We start from the raw sequence: 19,458 nt of genomic DNA, 5'->3' as shown, positions 1-19,458 counted from the left end.
ATAACTAGCATAGCTAGACACTAGCATATTCCAATCAATTGAAAGTATAAAAAAAGTTCTTCCCCAAGTCAACTCAAATACGCAGTTTAATTTATTTAGAAATCATAATCTGAACTTTAAAAAACAAATTGACAATTTACAAGTAGTTATTGAAGCATGTTTTAGGGAAAAAATGGCAGTAATTTCATATAACAAAACTGCACAATGACTCAAATATTTTATGTAATATGCCCCATGTCTTTTAGTTAATAGAATCCCATGAAACTGCAGGCTTTGTTTTAAACCAGATAATTAAATGTGCAGAGGAGGCAAAGAATGAAGTTCAAATCAAAGTACTTTATTTTTTATTTGAGAAAACTTGATCCAGTGATACCACAGATACACTCAGCTAGCTACTCTTACTTTATCTCTTACTATGTCTTTGTATTTGGCCCATATTTCTACCTACAAGTAAAAGCTAGGCCACCACAAACCCTGAGGAAAATCCCTGATAAAGATGGGCAGGACATGGAGCAGTTTTCCCCCATCTTTTGTGTTTCCCTAGAAGAGCAGATAAGGTACCAGGCCCTTTGCCAATAGAGATGCAATGTTTTGTCTCAGAGAGAAAAGGGACAAGGTTCATTGATGTTGTTATCTGAACGCTTTATTAAAATCTAACATATATAACTTCAACAATACAGAAGAGAAAAATAACTACAATACATGTCCCAGCTGCTTGAAATGAAGGGTGATTGGTATATTCACCAATATACCCATTGGTGGTATATTGGTGGTATAATGATCCCATTCTTCGACCCAATACAGAGCTTCTCTTTGCAGTGGCCCCAAATCCAACTGTGTTCAGGGCTTACTCCTACCTATTAAATGCTCAGAAGACCTATGTAGTGCAGAGAATCAAACCTGGGTCAGTTGTGTGTAAAGCAAGCACCTTCACTGTTGTATTGTCTCTTTGGACCCAAGTAGATAGTTTTACATCAAGAGAGTGGTGCATTTGCCTTGTACGCACTAACCTAGGTCGGACCACGTTCAATCCCCCAGCGTCCCATATGGCTATGAGTAACTCCTGAGCATCCCTGGGTGAGGCCCAAAACCAGGGGGGGGGGAGAGAGAAAGAGAGAGAGAAAGAGAGAGAGAGAGAGAAAGAGAGAGAGAGAGAGAAAGAATATGTGTGAAAAGATTTTTTTTAATATAATGTCAAAAGAGGGAAAATTTAGATATATAAGGAAATGTCAAGAGACAGAAGCGACATGGTGAAAAATAACCTACAATAAAAGGAAGTTTTATAATTAATTTCTGGGAACATGGAAGAACTGACAAGTAACAACTCCTTCCTCATCAAAATTCTGTATGAAAAATGTTTCCTATTTGTCTTATTAATCAACTTTACAATGATTCCTTGGCAGTATATTAAAAGAAAAATGTTATTCCAATTGTTATTTACTTTGACTAGAGCTAGACAAAAAAGATAAACATTACCACTTCTTCATAATCTTTTAGCCTAGAAATATACCTACTAAAGAGAACTACTATATCAAATTCATGTAATCTTCCATTTATTATAGTAATAATTCTTAGGAATAGGACAATGACATCAAGGTTTGTAATGTCTTTTTAATTCAAATTTATTACAGTGTTAAAGAAATACCTGATTTGCCATACAATCTCTTTCTATACTATTTTGTTTTTTAAATTCTTCTTTTCAAATTATCGTTCAATGCCATAGTCTCTTTCATCATCTTCATTGCAAAAAGTCAGTAAGATGGACAACTTAAGATTCTGTGTTCATGCACAAGAGAAAATGATCTAAATTAAAAATCACTCATCTAAATATTTGGGTAACTAAATCCAGTATTTTAAAAGCATGTCTATATGTATAAAAGCAAGCTCATGTATTTTTCTATGGCAAGATCATCCAAAAATATATAAAAGTTGATTTTTCTTTAGACATTTCAAATTCTCCAATTTCACTGTTCCTTACAAACTCAAAGAATGAAACAGAGCAGAATGTAGAATCAGTGTGATCATTCTTTCTCTCCTTACAATAATTACTTCCAGATTGGCTAGATCTATAGCTAACAGATAAGTGGAATCTGGCTTCCTCCCAAAGCAGCTATGATGAACTCCTCTGAACACTGTTCTGAACAGTAGGGGCCTGAGGGAATCATTCTAGAAAAGAGAAATCTGAGGTCATTTCCAGCCCCACTGCACCAGGGTTGCATTTTAGAAAGGCATCCTGAAGACACAGTTTTATGCTTCACGCTGTTCAAACAATATAGTTATAGTCCACTATATAACTGAAGATTAGAAAAGGATTTTCTGGGAAACACCAAGTCAAATCCAAAGTCTGGTTTTAGAGTTTGACAAAAATAGAAAGAAAAGTCACCCAAGAATTTACTTTGCATTTTAGATTCTGTGATTAGTTTCTGTCCAACCTTGGTTCTTACTTCAGGGCCTTTGCAGAAGGGAAAATTATGTAGATTTTTTGAGGAAACAGTAGGAATCATTTCTCCCTACATGATTTCAGCTCCCCAGAATGCGAAGTGTTTTCTCTGATCTTCACAACAGTCTTCTAAGTTGGGTAGCACAGGTGAACATTGTCCATTTTACAAGTCTAGTTCCCCACAGGTAAATGTGTTCTGTGATGCTAGAACCAAGTGTCCAAACTTACAACTTCATCCCTTTTCCCATAAAAACATCTTAAAGAGATGTAACTGCTAGTGTACTAAGTGAATTCTTTCATTTTTGAATATACAGATTCTATAACCCACATGAATCATTCTCGTTAATGTAGACCGAAAGAGAAAATTCACATACATACAAATGAGGGCATAAATTTGTCCTTCATTTGTTTTAGACTACTCTATTTTTCACTAGCCCTTGCTAGAAATCTATTGTCCTGGTGGTCAGAGAAAGGAATCAAAAAACTCACAAATGGGGCCAGAGCGATAGCACAAACATAGGTGACCCGGGACGGACCCAGGTTCAATCTCCAGCATCCCATATGGTCCCTGAACCTACCATGTATAATTTTTTTTGTTTTGTTTTTTGTTTTTTGGGCCACACCTGGTGATGCTCTGAGGTTACTCCTGGCTATGCGCTCAGAAATCGTTCCTGGCTTGGGGGACCATATGGGACACTGGGGGACAGAACTGTGGTCCATCCTAGGCTAGCACTACCATTCCATACCACCACTCCAGCCCCCAGGTGCAATTTTTGAGTGCAGAGCCAGGAGAAACCTCTGAGCACTGCCAGGTGTGACCCCCCCCAAAAAAAAAGATAACTTACAACTGCTATAAAAGACATCAGAAAGCAAGCTTTAGATTATTAAAAGCCTAGGGAAGGAGAAAAATAAATTCCTAAGGAAGCACAAGAGAATACAATAGATGTTTGTGTTAAGATTTTAAATATATGAAATGATTATACTACTTATGCTTTCTATGGCATATAAATGTTAATGCTCATGCTATATTCACCTAGATTATTATTAGATTTAGTTTTACTTAATATTTCTCTATGATGACTGCTTTAAATCTAACAAAAGAGAGTCATCCTCGACTTGCACGTGAGGTTTAAAAGTTACTTTTAAGGGCTCTGGGGTGGGGATTTCTCCTCCTTCCTGGGGAAGACATTCTACCTGGGCCTCCTCTCCATCTGTCTCCCTGAGCTGCTCAGTGTAGAACTCACCCGTAGGGCCTAGAGACTCACTCCTGGCCATGATGTCCACACCCATCTCCCCAACCTCCACTGGCCCTTCCGCCACTGTGCGCTCTTTAGCTTTCCGACGGCTCCGCATCTTAAAAGTGTCCCTTGAGGGAGCTGCACTGGAAATAGACTTCTTAAATTTTTCCCCTGACTGCTTCAGCCTCTCCCCTGACTGCTTCAGCCTCTCCCCTGACTGCTTCAGTCTCTCTTCCCCTGACTGCCTCAGCCTCTCTCCTGACTGCCTCAGCCTCTCCCCTGACTGCCTCAACCGTTCTCTCCTCTCCGGGGTGACTATTGTAGTTCTGATCCGGTTCACTCTCTTGTCAAAACTCTGCCGTGTCTTTTGCATGTTTTCTTTGGAAAACGCCTTTTTGATATTATCAATGTGCTCCTTGCCTGACTTTCTAAGCTTGTCAGATCTGCTCTCTTCGACATAATATTCTTCATCTGAAGACAGATCTATTGGTGGATCATAGATATCCTCCTCCTCCTCTTCTTGATCCTCACTTAGGTTTTTATCTTTTACAATAGACAAGGATGTCGGGCATGGAATCTTTTCCTGAAGGAAGAGAAAGAAAACATGTTAGATATCAGCTTTTTATCTTCTGGTCAGGTCTTTTAAACCCCCTCCATGGACCATTTATTCTCTGACTGCTCTTTAAATGTTGGTATATCTCAGTGCTTTACTCTTTGGACACTTTCCCTCCTTTTTTTTTTTTTTTTATCTCCAATCCTTTGCATTTGGATTAAAATTAGATGTATTTAAGTTAATTAATACAAATACACAAATCTCACATGCTTTTTTATACCCACCCATCTTATCTTCAAGTATCCCTTTCTTCTAAGATTAAAGCCCTTTTCTAAATGAGCAAGAGACTTCTCTAAGATAAATATATAAATGTCGAATCGTATAACACAGACATCTTAAATTTATGTTCAAAACACACTGTCCATCCACAATTCTCTCTACAGCTCCTTTTCCTAGACCTCTCTCTCTCAGCACCTATAAAATTCAGGCACCAGAGAGAAACTTTAGACAAACAGTTCCAAATACCTCCCTTTCTTCATCCCATTCTTATCAACTGTTATTCATGCTGTACAGAGTAGTTCCTCCTTTTTCTTCCTTACTTGTCAGTTTAGGCCTAAATTTGTGTAATACTTTTTCCTCCGAATAGCACCTAAGTGTTTCCTGATAAGTATTTTTAAAGCACAGCTCTGATCACAACTTTCTCTACTTTAAAAATTTCAGGAGTTCATCACCAGTTAAAGATTAGAGTTTAAATTCACTTGTATGATTAAAACTCTTCCATTTGAGCTAAACCTTGACCTTTCCGCCAGCCCAGCTATGCACAAGGATGAACAAAATCCTTCCTCAGGAATGAATTCAAATGCCCCCCACACACACACAGCCCTAAGAGATTGATTTAGTCTCCAGTTTATATCAAGATGACATTCAACTATCTTTTAACATTTATCACTGTGTGAACTGAACTGAAACTCTATACCAATTTATATATGTCTCCCTAAAGCCTTCCCTAGATGATAGGTTCCATGATAATATAGATGTGTCTCACTGTGTGTTACATCCAGCATTGTTCAGAGTGAGCTGTATGTTAATCAATAAGTCTTGGATCAAGTAAGAGCCATATGCTTCTCTCAGTATATAGTGACTAAGCATCTACCATGCCTCCACTAATGTTCTAGGAACTGAGAACTTCCTATAAATAAGAACTTATGTTCTTAGAGGCAAATTAAGTGCATACCATGTTCAATGATGAAAAGTGCCAAGGTGAAAAAAGGGGAAGGAGAGATACAATATCTGGGGAGGGAAGATGCTTGGAAAGACCACACTAATAAAGTGAAACTAGTATAGACTACTCATCTGAGAAAGAAAGAACCAGTGCAGTACATCATGGCTAGAGAGAGATCAGGGGCAAAAAAGGAAGAGAGGATGAGAGGGAGTAGAAGTCCCAGGTCACGTGGAGCTCTGGATTCATGAATAAGGGTAGTCAGTGGCTCTTACTAAGTGTGATCATCTTTTAAAAGTCAAAACTTAGGGGCCGGCGTGGTATGCTAGAGGTGTCTGCCTTGCCAGCGCTACCCTAGGATGGACCGTGGTTCAATCCCCCGGCGTCCCATATGGTCCCCCAAGCCAGGAGCGACTTCTGAGCGCATAGCCAGGAGTAACCCCTGAGCATTACCAGGTGTAGCCCAAAAACCAAAAAAAAAAAAAAAGTCAAAACTTAAAAATATAGTTTTGACCCAGTGACATGATTTGACTTATGTTATAAAATAATCACTGTTGGGCCAAGCGGCCTCAGGAGTATTGAGTGGAAATAAAAATGGCCAAATTTGGGGGCTGAGAGATAGCACAGCAGTAGGGTCTTTGCCTTGTACACAGCAGCAAATCCAGGATGGATGGTGGTTTGAATCCCAGCATCCCACATGGTTGTCCTACCCCTTACTCAACCCCTTATCCCCAGTGCCTGCAGAGCCAAGAATAACTGCTAAAAGGTGCTGGGTGTGATCACCCTCCCCCCCCCAAAAAATTTAAGCCTAAATACCCAAAGTCAATGACAATAGAATCAAGAGCCCTAAATACAACAAGCTATACACAAAAAGAACCTGTTACACTAGCAGTCCAGAGGGCTAAGGGTGGAGGGATATGGGAGATATGCTGGGAACTAAGATGGAGGGAAGTCAACACTGATGGTGGGAATGGCTCTACCCTAATTTACTGTCACTATGTACCTGAAATACAACTGTGAGAGTCTTGTAATTAACATTGGTCTTAATAGAAATTAATAAAAAATAAATAAAATGATCACTGTTGCAAATAAGAGATAAGGAGCAAGACAAGATTTTTTCCCATAGACCACAAAGTAAGAAGAATGCAAGAAAAAGTGGTGAGAGCCAATTTGATAAGCCAACAATTTTCCACTGTTAATGGGTGTGGATTAAGATGCTTATGCACCTCAAAAGAAATGGTGACCAGGATACAAAGACTACCCACAGACTGTGAATAACTATTCACCCAATACCCACCTGATAATGGATTAATATCTAAGATATATAAGGCCCTAGAAGAATTTAACAAGGAAAAAAATTCTAACCCAATTAAAAAGTTCTGCATTTATTCTTCTTCTGGTTTACTCTAAATGAGTTTAGAACAAGTCCAGGACTTGCAACAAAATAAGTTATAAAATATGGGAGAGTGGGAGATGTTTTTGTTTTGGTGCTATAAATTAACTTTAAACATGTAGATAAATGTCAGAAATAAAAGTATAAGGAGTTAAGATGTTTGCCTTACATCCAGCTAACTCGATTCAATCACCTGCACTCATATGTTCTTTTGAGCACCATCAGGGCCAGTCCTGAGCAGAAAGCCAGGAACAGACCCTGAAAATAGCCATCAAGCATGGCCTAAAACTTCCCACCTCCCCTCCTGCAAAAAGGAAAAAAAAAACAAAACAAAACACATATATCTGCCAGCTAAGCATAAGGAAATTCACAAGAGCAGCTCCTCTCCTTCCCACAACAAAAGCCCCAGGAAAAGAAGTTTCACCAAGAGAAGGAAACAATTAAGTCAAATGTCAAAAAATAGGGTAATGGAGCTGTAGAGCAGGGTACTTGCCTTGCACACAGCATCTCCTATGGTTCCCTAAGCAGCATTTAGGGAGTAATTCCTGAGTACTAAAAGTAAGCCCTAATAACATCATGCAGAACCCTTCTCCCCCCAAACAATGATATGGATTTGGGAACATGCAAACACTATTGGTGTCCCTACCAACCCAGAAACATAGCTATTAAAGAAACCAAACTCACTACTTTCAAGTGCTGAAAAGAAACAGAAAGGCATTTGGTAGACACCATGAGATAAACTGAGTTCATAAATTAAAATTTCTAAAAGAAATTGCTCCTAAACCAGTTCAATCAAAACAATGTAGTAGCATTTAAGAAATACATTGATTTAAAAAAATTCTATAATCTAGCAGCCTGGTAAAAAGGATGTTTTCTTGGAACCTTAATTTTTTGGATACTTAAACTGAACTAGAGAGTCTAGGAGTTAAAGGGGAATTAAAAAAAAAAAAGCTGGGTAGGTGTCTCATAGCTTTCTGATGAATCAGAGAAAACAACATTACTCCTCTCCCTTCCTGCCACCTGTCACAGGGAGTAGCTTCAGTAATACCATGTGAGTTTGCATGGCCAGAAAGGTATAATTAGAAAAGGAAGAAGCCAAAGAAAAAAATGATCATTAGTGCTGAGATGTGCATGAAGGGAACCCTCACACATAGGAGCTCACTGTCTACTGTGAAAACATTAGATATGGCTTTACTCAGGACCAAAAAACTTTCTTCAATAGCACATAGCAAATTAAAAATCAGGCAGGAAATCAAAACAAAGATAGAATCCAGGAATTGTTATGCGGATTTATTTCTTATGATTCTTATGAATGAAAGATATACAGATTAATTATTAGATACTGTAATAAGTAAAGATTACCAGAGACAGCTACTACAAGGCTTTGTGTAGAAGTCCAGGTAAAAAGGTGATTTCTATAACAAAAAGTGATAAATGGTTGGGGCTGGAGTGATATCACAGCGGGGAGGGCATGTGGCTAACCGGAGTTCGATCCCCAGCATACCCTGAGACTGTCAAGAGTGATTTCCAGGGCCGGAGAGATAGCATGGAGGTCGGCGTTTGACTTTCATGCAGAAGGTCATCGGTTTGAATCCCGGCGTCCCATATGGTCCGCTGTGCCTGCCAGGAGCAATTTCTGAGCATGGAGCCAGGAGTAAACCTTGAGCACTGCCGGGTATGACCCAAAAACCACAAAAAAAAAAAAAAAGAGTGATTTCCGAGAGCAGAGCTAGGAGTAATGCCTGAGTGGCCGAATGTGGGCCCCCTAAAAAAAATAAACAAAAAACCAATAACAGCAAAAAGTGATAAATGGGCCCTACAAATAGGGTATTAAAGTAGTATAATAAGGGAAATTTGAATATGAAAAGACAGGGACAAATCATTAGGGAATCTTTTGTGGTAGCCACAGGCCTGTGGGCATAATGACCAAAATTATTAGAAGATATGGTAAGACTCTTGGCTTGGATTATGACAAGTCCATCAAGGAGAAAGTTCATTTAAACTTTAAACTTCTTTATTAAAGAAAAATCACAATATGGAGAGGAGAAAGCTCAAGGGGCTGAGTGAAGGCTTTGTATGCTGAAAGCTTGAGTTAATACCCCGCACCATGTTCCCCTAAACACCACAAGAGTGACATCACCCCAAGCAGAGAGCTCTGAAAACCTCTGAGCTATTCACTGCCAAGTATCTGCCTCTCTCAACAAAATTTTCAAAAGCAAGTGAAGCAGCCAATCATTTTTTTCATGCCAGTATTCAAGATTGGGTGAAAGTTCAGACACACAGCTGTAAAGATTAAGATATCAATGAAAATCGCTACTTAATGGGGGTGGGGGGATCGCCACTTAAAGATACATTTTAGAAAAAATACTAAGTGTAAATAAGGTGTATTGTTCCTGAACTTCTCGGTTTAAAGTTAATTTAGTAGTAGGGATGATTCTCAATCTAACTATTTCTGCAAAACGTAGAATAAATGATAAGACCTAATTTTAATTGCTAAGAATAACTTAACATTGTATACGATGTTCTAATATCTAAGGAATCATTGAACCCATTAGTAATTTACTCTCCTCTTTTTTCTATAGGTTCTCCTTTAATCAAAGATTGCAACTGCATATAGACAAAGTGCTTGTTAGACTTTGAACAACTTAAATTTTACAAAATCTTCATAGTATTATATCTTATAAGAAAAAAAAAAAGACATGACCTTAATTAGTGCCTCTCAGTTGCTTTATCAGACCATCTTCTATTCACCCAAGGGATTGAGAGAGGGAAAATACAAAGTTTTAGGGAGTAACAGGTGAGTATAAACATTAAAACTTTTTAAAAATTGTATCAGTAACAAATCCATGGCACAGCAGTGGGGCGTTTGCAACTGACCTAGCCAGACCGTGGTTCGATCCCCCCGAAGTCCCATATGGACTCCCAAGCCACGAGCAATTTTTGAGCGCAGAGCTAGGAGTAACCCCTATGCATCACTAGGTGTGCCACTCCCCCCCCCCCGAATCATATCAGTAGACAGAGAAAATTATCCTAACTTCAGTCTGAACTCGGCACTTTATAAAATTTAATTAACAGCTGGATGCTAACTTCTCAGGAGAAGTGCCAGATGCTATGATTCTTTATGTATCTCTCCCAATATTGATAATGCCCTTGGAAAGTGGATCTAAAAAACAAAAGGTCCTACATTCTACAATACCAAAACTAGATCCCCCCTACAAGCACCACTACTGAGAGTGTCCTCTGATTTATGGTTTTTCTTTTTAAGACTGCAAAAGGGCTCCTAAGCACCTGGATAAAAAGGGAAATTATCAAAACTTCAAATAGCATATAGTCATTCTGCCTATTTTTTTGAAGTAAGCAACTCTTCTCATCTTAAATGAACAAAAGGATCTGAAAAATGGATCTGAAATACTCCTTTGAAGCCCCACTACGACTTTATCAGTCAACAGAGCCACTGAGATCTGACTAACATGTGAAGAATGTTGTGGGAATAACAGCCCACATCCCAATTAGCTTACAAATATCTGCCCATATAATCCAACTGTGTTCCTGTTTCATTTTGCTTTTATTTTTGTAGCTTTTATCCTTATGAATATAGGTATCCTTTCTTTATAAAACTGAAGTGCATTTAAAAAAAAAAGTAAAGATAGCACTTGGACAACCTTAAAACAGGTTCCTGAGTTTATGCTTGAATTCTCTGACATGAAATTCTGATGCTCAAAGCTTTATGAACTTTCAAAGTGCTTAATACATAATGCCAAAGCTACCTTCCAAAATTGTATCAACCACCAGCAAACTATAAAAGTGCTTTTTTTCCTACTTAAAAAACATATGATAGGAACTGCAATATGAAACCAAAGTGAAATTCTTCTCTGACCTAATGATTTTCATGTTCTATAAGAGAAAGAGTTTTTGTTCCTCTGATCTTCTGTTTTAAAAGTTCATAACAGATATACACCTGCCACAGACATAACTCTTTCAAAAAGTTAAGTGTCAAATGCAGAGCAATACAGAAACTTATTAATACAAGGCTCTCCCAAAAAGCTACTATGTGAAATTAGCTAAGTAAAAAGAATTTGCAATTTAATAATAATTTATGTGATTCCTACATCTATATAACTATAATAAAAATTAAAATAATTGTCTGTTCATTTAAAAACTTAAATTTAGTCTCATTATGTGTCCTATATATTATTACTTGTAAAAAAAATTCCAAAAATCCAATTATATTTGCAAAAGGTCACATAATTTTTGCTGTTTAGAACTTTTCGATAGTCTGCAGAACGAAGTGAGAAAAACACATTGTGGAGCTACTGATGCCCAATATCTATTTTTTATTTAAGAAAAAGATCTCTTAATGAGGACCTTAGACCTCTTCTGTTCCTCACATTCACATAGTCCATGAAACAACATCATGCTATTATGACTAATATGCTAAAAGAACCTCACCAATATAAGGTTTCAAAGGTAAAACAGTCTCTGCTATGACCCACTGTTCCTATTTCATGAAATGGTTAAGAAGTTCAGAATGGGGCCCGGAGAGATAGCACAGCGGCGTTTGCCTTGCAAGCAGCCGATCCAGGACCAAAGGTGGTTGGTTCGAATCCCAGTGTCCCATATGGTCCCCCGTGCCTGCCAGGAGCTTTTTCTGAGCAGACAGTCAGGAGTAACACCTGAGCACCGCCAGGTGTGGCCCAAAAACAAAACAAAACAAAAAAAAAAAAAAAAAAGTTCAGAATGGCACGGTAGTAAATTAAAATAATTTCATTATGAAATTCAGCTGATATAATTTCACTACATGAACTTACACAATAGTGACCATACCTGGAATATGACCACACGAAACTTGTTTTTCTTCATTATTTCCTCTTGCCTGGTTTCAACTTTTTTAACATGAATTTGTTGCTTCTCCACACGAGCTCTTACATCTCTAATGTGAGCGCTGATTTTTCGGGTTTTCTCAAACAACTTGTTGACGACATAACTTGTATTGCTGTGGGACTGCGAAAACTTCAGAAGGTCAATCTGGACAGATTTGATGGCATTTCCCATTTCCCTGTGTCTCTCCTCAATTCTCTTCTGGCTGGCCTGCACACTGTCCACAATGGCGGCCACCCTGTCCAGGACAGTCACAATGGTGAGAGCAGCGTCTTGGTCTTCATCTTCTGGAGCACTTGACAGGCGATTCTGGTAGGTTTTGTCAGCGTTTGAGGAAGACCCATTGTGTGCCATGGTATTTATTTCTCGGCAAAAGATGTCCTACTACAATCAATTCTGGCGCTTAGGACAAGAAGTTAGCTGGGTAACAAGGCAACAGCAGGGTTTTTTAAAGGACTGGAGCAACCTTAGCTCTGGAGACTGGTCAAGTATTTCTAACTATAAATACCCATACGTGACTGTTCTGCAACATGAACCTTTGCAAAGCACTGGGTACTGTTCCAGACATGCTTGCTGACTGACTAAGAAACTCAAATAAAACTACACAGTAGGAGAGTAAAGCTTTTGGAAAAAAAATCCACTAAAGCTAATTTCGTTAATAATATTAAGCCTAGATAGAGGCCAAACAACCCCTAATGTTTGAGTGAAACTTTTGCCTTTAGATAAATTTAAGCAGTATTTCTAAAATCAAAGAGGAAATCTGAATGAACATATTTGTCTATGAATTTTATACATTAAATGCCTTGAGAGATCAATACCAAAGAAGTTAGTAAATAAACACACAAAAACAGAGGGCATATAGTGAAAACATTATATTATAGCATGCTTTTGCAAACCAAATATTAAAATTAATATTTAATTTTGAACATATCCTAAAATTCTACATGCATACTTCTGAATATTTAAACTACATGTTAAATAGCTCAGTACATTCTACTCACACGTCTCATCTTTAAACACCAACAGTCTATTAATATAGTTATTACTACAGAACAAATTTGGATAGAGGTTTCAGATAGTTTTTAAAGCTCACTTTAAGAGTACCAATCATTAACTATTTTGCATTTTATTCACAAACACTGATACAATTTTATTTATGTTAAAACAAACATTTTCTTTAAAAATGAATGTGTATTAAAGTAGTTTAACTTATAGAGTAGGCTTTCTTCTGATCTGCTTCTTAGACAGACTATTTTCACAATATCTAAATCTACTTTTCATTGATCTGTTCCATCATTTCTACCAGAAACTTTTGCAAATTATCAGAATTTTTTTAGCGAAATCATCAAATTTTAGCCCATACATTTTATAAATATTTTACATCTAACACACACATCTTTACAGCTCATGCGATAGGCAGTGTCTAAAAAAATCAGTTACTAAATCTCAAAAACATTTAAATGTCTATTTAAACACAGTGTCTTCTAGATTTTTCTTGTAAGAAAAGTAATCTGTAAACATCTTTACCTTTAGTTCATGCTTTTCCACTTGCTGTGTTCATTGTGAAAGAAGAGAATATGACTTTATAACCATTTGTGAAGTGGTCCATCTTTGCAAAAATATTACATTCCATGAGTAAAGAACAAGTCTTATAATTACCATGTGGTACAAATTTGTGAAACAAATTTCTGTATTTAAAAACATAAAACAAACACTACTAAACAGTCCAAAACTGTTGTAGCTGAATATTCTAAATACAAGCCAACAGTACTACACTAAAAATGTCCAAAAATAAGGCCTCTGAAATAAATATTTCCATTCTTTAAAAAAAGACAATAAATGTACATCACATGGTCTGTGTACATATAAAAGTCATCAGTTTAAACCATTCTTGATGATGTATCTGAAGTAAAATGACCTAGGTTTTGCTTCTGTCGTCGGCCTCTATTGTTTTTAGGGCATTTTCTGTTGAATTTAAACAAAAGAAAAAGAACGTCATTTTGTCAGGGATATTTTGAGTGATTACAAGTAATAAACATTTCACATATAAAGCCATATTGCATGTTGTCATGCAGAAGGGGAAAGGATGATATTTGGTGCAAGATATTTGAGAATAAACTCACCATATTTGCTCTTTTCTACAAACTTACATATTTCTGAGGGGTAAGCTGGGTAGATATTCTTTTTTTTAACTTCATTGATTGATTCTTGGGCCACACCCAGCTGCGCTCAGGGGCTACTCCTGGCTCTGCACTCAGAAACTGCCTTGGCAGGCTGGGAGACCATATGAGACACAGAAAACAGAACTGGGTCCCTCCTGGGTCAGTCACATGCAAGGCAAAGGTATACGGCTGTGCTATCTCTCCGGCCCTTGAGATATTCATTGCTGGTGTGTACACCTGCTAAACCCATTCCCAAGACTTATAATATTACACATGTAATCCTAAAAAAAATTCCTGACCTTCCTCTGACCTCAGCCACAATGACAAATATATACTTAGAAACTATTCACAGAGCAAAGTATCTTAGCCTACATTGCTTCCCAGATCTTTATGGCACTTCAAAATGGCAAAAATGGCATAGGTGAAGAGAGAAATCAGGAAGAGGTACACTTCTTAGCTTCAGGTATGAAGTCATAGGATAGACTTGAAAATTTTTAGACAAATACTTAAATGAAGTTATTGCAAACCCTGCTTAGACAAACCATGGAGCCACCAAAAGACTATCATGCTTGAGAATAGCCTTGCTCTGTTTGCATGTTATTGCCAGCTCTTATCAGAGTAATACATGCTTACCACTATAATTGTTCTTATGTATGTCCTCAAGGACATAAACTTAGGATCTCTTATTATGTATAAGGATAAATTCTGAACATTCTGAGTTTGGGCCCTCCTGCAAAATTGCTAGTTGTGTAATGTCTGCTTGATGTAAACTATTAACCTCTAAAATCTCAGCCAGCAAAGAATGTAGAAATAATGGGAAGACTTAGGATAATAAGTATTCCTACTGTAAATGTCCATGTTTTCTTTAAAGAACACAACTTTACCTTGGCTTAAAAGGCTTGATAACACTTTTCTCATAGAACCTTCACAAATTTTATCTCACTATTCCTCATGAGCACACTTTGAGGTACACAAAGCTAAAATCATCCCCATTTCATAAATAAGGAAAGTGCCTGAAAGATCAATCTATCCTCTAGAACTATCACTAATTCTCCATCACCTTATAAAAGTTTCAACTTCACCGGGCCATGATTTTTCCATCTTTCTAATAAGGATAATAAAGAGTCTGGGGTCCCTTCCCCATTAGACCTGTCATTCTATGAATCTAGACCAAAAACTAGATTCATCCCATTTATATAAGGATCATTCAAGCCGCTTTGGTGAGCGGTCTTTTATGGAAATTGCTCACATGTAGCAGTCACCATGGAATAAGTGAACAACAGCTGTCCGGTAATGGACTGTGTGGGAGAGACACGCCTGAAGAATTCTATGGTAATAAACCCAGGTACATAATTATAAAATTCTAAATCCACCACAGCCTGAAAGATATGCATGGGTACAAGATAAGCCTGGGGTGTGAGGAGGAGGGAATGTCACAAATGAAAAAAGCAGTGTCAAGGAGAAAGCTATAACAATTCACTAAGAGGACTCTGTTCATGAAACAGTGAGCAGTGAAAAGACAATTTTAAAAATTGAATGTGGGGTCTGAAGAATAGCACAGCAGTAGCGTGTTTGCCTTGTAAGCAGACAACCTAAGCAATCCCCAGCATCCCAGATGGGCCCCTGAGCCTGCCAGGAGTAAATTCTGAGTGCAGAGCCAGGAGTAATACACCTGAGCATCGCCAAGCTTGCCCTCCCCCCAAAAAAACTGAATGTGATAGGACTGGAGAGAGAGTTCAGGAAGCAAGGCACATGCCATGCATGCTGCTAACTTGTATAATCCTCAGATGATGCCCCAAGCTCAGAACTAGTGCTTGAACTAGATAGAACAGAATAGTCCCTTGAGCACAGTCCCAGGTAGTCTAATCACCCCCCAAAAAATGTGAATGTGATGTCTAGATGTCAGTGAAGGCACCAAATGGACTTGGGGTAAAATACTGCACCCAGAGCAATAGAATAGTGGTAGGGTTTTTGCTTTACACATGGCATGTGTGGGTTCAATTCCTGGCATTCCATATAATCCCCAAACTGCCAGGAATAATTTCTAAGTCAAAGCCAGGAATATAACTCCAAAGAGCCACGAGGAAGGCGGGGGGGGGGGGGGGGGAGACTGGGAGGGAAAAAGAGGAGGAAGAGGAGGAGAAGCAGAAGAGGAGGGAAGTAGAGGGGTAGGTGTACCGGGGAAGGTGGGAGGAGGAAGATACTAACTTGAAAATTACCTGTCAATATAATATAGTAACTGAGAATTAGAGTACCTGAGACTACAGCTGGATAAATGTACAGAAAGGAAATATATCTCTGACTTTGGGCAAAGCACATCCACCTCAGGACTTGTTTCTCTGCTTCCCTAAATAGACAGTGCTAGACCCAAACCTTCGTTCCACTGTCTCTGGCACCCCATGAACTCAAAGATCACTGTGGTCTTAAAAATCTTCCCTCGGTTTACCTCATTTCTTTTCACTTTCCCTGGTACACTCTAATAATGTCTGAATGATACCACCCTCACATACTCCAATGACGTTCATATTCATCTTATTTATATCAACTCCCTCCATACTCCCCAGCCCCGAATTTCCACAAAGTCAAGTTTGGAGCTGGATCCATTGGGCTGATCATACTTGGCAAATGAATTTCCTAAGATGACACAAAGACCCATCTTTTGATGGTTTTGGGAAAAGAGGAATAAATGATTTAGGAATTAGGCAGTTGTGAATCCAAGTCCAGTTGCTCTATGGCTCAGTAGTATGACCATGGGGACATAACTTACCTTTGAGCCTATAAGGAGTAGCCACAGGCAGCCCTACTGCTGTGTTTCTATCTTCTCTTTCTTCTGTCATTCATCTTTATACATATATGTCCCCTGCTTTCTACTGCCCAATCTTGTACTCAGTAGTTTAGCCTAAGGGTAGATCATCTGTTCCATGGAATAAAGTCCAGCCATTTTAGTGCCAGACTTTTATGAAAAATATCTGTTATTCAGCGAGCATTTTTTTTATCATTTCAGCTCCAGATGGCAGAGACTACTGAAAGGTTGGTTTTTATCCAAACCTTAGATAGAAAAGCCATAAATCCATTATGGCCTGCCAATATCTGTTCTTGATATGATCTAATCTCAAAACATACAGATTTGATGTTTATGGGATTTCTGGAATAAACCTCAGAGAACATAGCAAAAACGGTGGGCAAGAAAAGGCTGAGAAGCACAAAGACAATAATACAATGCATTTTCTTTTGACTTTTCTCAGGTCCAGTTCAGTTCTGACTTAATTTGCTACCAGCTTGGAAACACAATCACTCTGTACCATTTGCATTCTAAATGTGTCCTTAAATTTATAATAAATTATTTTAGTAATGACAAATTTTAATTTTCCTGATGCCAGAGACCAAACTTGGGGTCTTATCATATTTCAGATATTCCTTCTACCATTGAACCACAAACTTATCATTATTAATTAAACTATAACATGAGAAAACATTGAGATAATATCAAGAAGCAGTTATCTGAGATAACTGAGATAGCACAGCGGTGTTTGCCTTGCAAGCAGCCGATCCAGGACCTAAGGTGGTTGGTTCGAATCCCGGTGTCCCATATGGTCCCCTGTGCCTGCCAGGAGCTATTTCTGAGCAGACAATCAGGAGTAACACCTGAGCACCGGTGTGGCCCAAAAATCAAAAAAAAAAAAGAAGAAGAAGAAGAAGCAGTTACCTTTAACTTGATTTTTTCCCTTTCTTGTCATTATTTATTCCAGTAATTTTCTTTTTTTTTTAATTCCAGTAATTTTCTTAGGGCATAAAAATATTACAATTGGACAGGACTTAAAATATGCCTATATGACTCTTCTGTGCAAATATCAAAATATCTATTTTTATTATCTTTAAATACAGTGCTCAAAATGAGGCCCAGTTCAAAGATCCCGAAATTGCTGTATGTACTGAGCTCCCTCTACCTGCAGCGCTAATTAACCTCCAACCCCAGAAATGAGTTCTTGTCCCTCTTTTTTCTCTCTCTCTCCCTCCCACCCCTCCCCCACCTTATCACACAAAGACCCTTTCATTTGAAGTCTGGCACCACATTTTTCTTTCTTCTGACAGATCGTCCACCCCTAATTTAGGTTCTGTACTTCTTATGTTATTACCTACCTTGTTATGCACATGACAATTGCTACTATGATGGCAATCTGTACCGCTCCAATAATTGCTGCAATGAGAACATGAGTGAGCTTTTGCCTACTTGGCACTACATAGAGGATACTAAAGTCTGTCTTTTCACAGTGCTGTCCAGTGTAACCAGATTCACATCTGAAAGAGGGGGAAAAAGATATATTCCTGTTAGAATTACAGATTTTAATAATTTTCAAATTTAAAGACACAAAATAATACTAATATTTAAACTAGAAACCTAGTTTAAAAACTAAAGAGGGGAGAATGATATATCCCTGTGAGTATTACAATTTTTGGGGGGGTTTTGTTTTTGGGCCACACCCGGTGATGCTCAGGGGTTATTCCTGGCTATGTGCTCAGAAATCACTCCTGGCTTGGGGGACCATATAGGATGCCGGGGGATCGAACTGCGGTTCGTCCTAGGTCAGCTATGTGTAAGGCAAATGCCCTACACAGCACTACCGCTCTGGCCGAGAATTAAATATTTTTATGATTTTCAAATTTAAAGACTCAAAATAATATTAAAATTTAAACTAAAAAATCTAGTTTAAAAACTAGAAAAACTAGACTTTCCCGTCATCTGCGTAAAATGATCTTGTGTATTTCCTAATACTCTTTTTGATATATCTAATTCATGTCTTTCACTTAAAATAATGTAACATTCATTTCTATGTATTTTAATCATTTTATTATTGAGATTGTTCAGTGTTAGTGTTTATGCTTTACATTAATTTTAAAGTTCTAGTTTATTACTTTACTGAAAAATAGATATATATATATATATTTTACTTAAGACTTTTAATAAAATATATATTCCTTTTCCATTTAGCAGTTTTCCATTTTTCATATTATGAATTTTTCATGATGAACATTATGGCAATGTGAGCTTTTCTACATTAATGTTATTCATAAACTTGACATCTGCAAATAGGATTATTGAATAAACACATATAAACATTATTTTTAACATAGGATCAAATTATATCCAAGACACTTTTCAGTGTACATAAATAATCATTTCAGATGCAGGAGGAAGTTAAAAATAAGTTATTAATGACAAAGAGTCAGGCAGTCAATTAAGTGCTAAACCTAGAAATTAGCCTTATTCCAATTAAAAGTAAATTAAAAAGCAACATCAGTGGATGATAGTTTGACAGGGAGGAAACACTTAAGATATTTAACAGAAAATTCACGGGATTTTTTTTTAGCTGACAGAAAGGAGATGTATAAATTAAACAGTCTTCAGCTACAGATATTAATAAAACATCCAAAGTATAAGGATCATATATTCATTAATGTTTCCACACTTCAGTATTACAAAATTTTAACCACAAAGACATAACAACACAACAACAACAGAGAAACCTGGGAGCAGGGAAACAGAGAAGCCAGGGGTGATGTGGGTCCAACAATC

The 19,458-nt window shown here is 37.6% G+C and overlaps 2 protein-coding genes across 2 annotated transcripts in view; both read right to left on the bottom strand.

Annotated features, from left to right (window-relative positions):
* Window positions 1–3,275: 3,275 nt before the first annotated feature.
* CAVIN4 (caveolae associated protein 4) lies at window positions 3,276–12,433 on the bottom strand. Its single transcript, XM_049770155.1, has 2 exons — window positions 11,668–12,433; window positions 3,276–4,261 (listed from the first exon to the last, which is right to left on the bottom strand). The coding sequence occupies exons 1-2, from the start codon at window positions 12,073–12,075 to the stop codon at window positions 3,512–3,514; spliced, it is 1,158 nt and encodes a 385-aa protein (XP_049626112.1). The 5' UTR covers window positions 12,076–12,433; the 3' UTR covers window positions 3,276–3,511.
* A 145-nt stretch (window positions 12,434–12,578) lies between these two features.
* Window positions 12,579–19,458, bottom strand: part of LOC126003806 (myb/SANT-like DNA-binding domain-containing protein 3) — a 180,070-nt gene continuing 173,190 nt past the window's right edge. The window contains exons 9-10 of the mRNA XM_049770165.1: window positions 18,024–18,182; window positions 12,579–13,686 (exon numbers count right to left, since the gene is read on the bottom strand). Coding sequence (XP_049626122.1) covers window positions 13,602–13,686; window positions 18,024–18,182 — 244 coding nt within the window. The 3' untranslated portion in view covers window positions 12,579–13,601. The remainder of the gene's footprint in view (window positions 13,687–18,023; window positions 18,183–19,458) is intronic.

Source organism: Suncus etruscus, chromosome 1 (assembly GCF_024139225.1).
Source record: "Suncus etruscus isolate mSunEtr1 chromosome 1, mSunEtr1.pri.cur, whole genome shotgun sequence".
NCBI classification, from domain to species: Eukaryota; Metazoa; Chordata; class Mammalia; order Eulipotyphla; family Soricidae; genus Suncus; species Suncus etruscus.
Note: the sequence above shows the minus strand (reverse complement) of the source record. Positions and strands in the feature narration are given on the sequence as shown.

Bases quoted from the DNA above. Each gene is read 5' to 3' on its own strand.
- CAVIN4 (XM_049770155.1), bottom strand. From the start codon at position 12,075: ATGGCACACAATGGGTCTTCCTCAAACGCTGACAAAACCTACCAGAAT. The intron at 4,262-11,667 runs GTATGGTCACTA...CTCTTCCTTCAG, and splicing joins TTCGTGTGGTCATATTCCAG to GAAAAGATTCCATGCCCGAC.